Source organism: Bidens hawaiensis, unplaced genomic scaffold (genome assembly GCF_021521415.1).
Source record: "Bidens hawaiensis isolate Kalapana, Puna unplaced genomic scaffold, B.hawaiensis_p1.1 tig00037202_1, whole genome shotgun sequence".
In the NCBI taxonomy this organism is placed as follows: domain Eukaryota; kingdom Viridiplantae; phylum Streptophyta; class Magnoliopsida; order Asterales; family Asteraceae; genus Bidens; species Bidens hawaiensis.
In genome coordinates this window covers 4,619-6,877 of record NW_027496482.1, presented here as the reverse complement: position 1 = coordinate 6,877, position 2,259 = coordinate 4,619, and the positions used below count along the sequence as shown (strand labels likewise).

General features: G+C 35.6%; 1 protein-coding gene across 1 annotated transcript; it reads right to left on the bottom strand.

Moving 5' to 3' along the window:
* Window positions 1-435: 435 nt before the first annotated feature.
* On the bottom strand, window positions 436-1,857 carry LOC143589051 (uncharacterized). The gene is made up of 2 exons (XM_077069909.1): window positions 1,203-1,857; window positions 436-1,121 (listed from the first exon to the last, which is right to left on the bottom strand). The coding sequence occupies exons 1-2, from the start codon at window positions 1,581-1,583 to the stop codon at window positions 504-506; spliced, it is 999 nt and encodes a 332-aa protein (XP_076926024.1). The 5' UTR covers window positions 1,584-1,857; the 3' UTR covers window positions 436-503.
* Between the last annotated feature and the right edge of the window lie 402 nt (window positions 1,858-2,259).

The following is a 2,259-nucleotide window of genomic DNA, read 5'->3' as shown; positions in this document are numbered from 1 at the left end:
GATAAGTTGTTAAACTCCCTGACTTGCCTATGCATGAGAGCTCATATGACATCCCTACTAACGACAACAAGATTTTCTATGCTGAAAGTGAGATTCGTACTCAAGGGTCACATAATATTATTCGCCTCAGCTACTACTAGTGGACCAAAAGGTCACCAGCCAAAACAACATCCACTTAATTGTAATTAAGAACATAAGTGATGTGAATCGACTGGCTTTGTTAATAATCAAGAAAATAGAATGAATGTAGAGAGAAATTAAAATACGAACTTTTTGCATCAATATTAAAATCAGAAAGGGATTCTCCATAAACGGAGTTACATCTAACGTTTAAAAACAAATTAAAACAAATCTAGATCTTACTGATCTCATGGAAGTTGGCATAGCCACTTCTTCATTTATTCCAGCACACTCACACATAATTAAACTTGAAAAGTCAAATAACTCCAATAACTTAAAATAGATATGTTGGAACTTGTCACGATATAGCCTCATTTATTAGTCTACATTAAGCAACTAAGCTCACTTCGTTCACGAAAGTATCCATGGCCATATGTTGAAGAGATGAGATCAGCAAGCAGTGGTAATTGCAATGTCACGAATGAAGCAATTGGAAGACATGTTAATGCACCAATTAGGGCCAATATCCACAGCTTCTCTAGCCCAGACATAATATATAATGTTGAACCAAACGCTATCACCAAGGTTGTCACCGATAAGAATAACATGACAAGACCAAGTATCAATCTCTTAGGTAACTTGTAGAGGAAATCGTCATATGAATAACGTGCTGTGAGGATCGATAGAAACAGTAGCAAGGAGGTGGTGGATGTGAACAACGAGATTGCATCTGCGACAATAAATGTGATGAAGCTCGGCTTTGTTTTATAGATTGCTTTTCCAGTATTCTCATCGTTTCCACCTGGTACGGTAATGGCCGAAGCAAAAACAAATGTAATAATAAGTGCAGCTGTAATAGTGTATGAATCGGCTGTTTTTTTCACCCACTCTTCACCTTTTTGTCTCAAATTCTCGTGTTCTTTTGTAAACACCATCGTTGGTGTTTCGCTTTCCACGTTCTTCGTCGTCCTCTCACTAGGCCGCAATAGTTTACTCACTTCCTGTCAGTTGATAGATGTTACAACATATATATAAATTCAAAGTAATTTCAGTATTTCAAGAATAGGAAATAACATTTTCACCTGAAACCACTGTAACTCCCTTTGCATTTGTAATGCTGCACCAGTAACCATATTAAGTTTGTCTAGAGGTGCTAATTTTCCGGCCAAGTGCAAAATGTTGTTATTATAGTGCCAGAAAATGAGTTTTTCTCTCAAATCACTGTTATACGTTATTTCGGGCTCCAAAAATTTGTAGACATTTTCACAGCGGTTGATCACCGAGAGTTGTAAAAGTGAATTCTCTTCATCGTTCGAGATCTGAAGTGATTCTGGAAACAATCGGATGATATGCTCTATTACCTCAGGAATATTATTTTCCATGGCCAACATAAGCGCTTTTTCATACTCTTTATAACCATGATATTCTAATTTACCAGCTTCCTCACATATAAACTTTAGCATGGCAAACTTGAATTGTGTTCCACTTTTTCCTCGTGGAGGTGCTTGATATGTGGCACTGTAGACAATTAATGGCAACCAAAATATTAGTTGTGAAGTTACATACAAGAATCAAGTCGTTTCCCTTCAACGATCGAAAGTTACATGATGTTATGTTTTGTATTAAAACAATGACTAAGCTTAATCTTGTATTAGGTTTAGAAACTATTGCAATGGAAGGAGAAATTAGAGTCCTAATTACCATGTTGAAGAACATCCCAAAATTTGACAAAAATCTTCTTGGTGACTACACAAGAAACCAAATTATGTTATATATATGAACATAAAGAATAAAATTACAATAAGCTTAAATAAAAACCCAACAACATTAATGGCTACACATGGTTATAGCGGTTCAAATAGTTTAGAGGTACGTAGCTTGAATATTCTTCCAAGGGTTCAACTTCGACCATGAGTTGTGTGTTGAAAACTTGAAATAACAGGTTAAGTGAATTTTAATCATCTTTTTGTAGTGGAATTCAGTTTGTTAAAAGTTAACATGAATGCTATTTTTTATGCTAATATTGAAGCTAAGACGAAGAGGGTTATAATGAAGACATGGTGTCAGCGGTCTAGTTCGACTTAAAAGGACTACAGGTCATCCGCATATGCTTCTCCAGATTTTTGAGTTTTTGTGAGT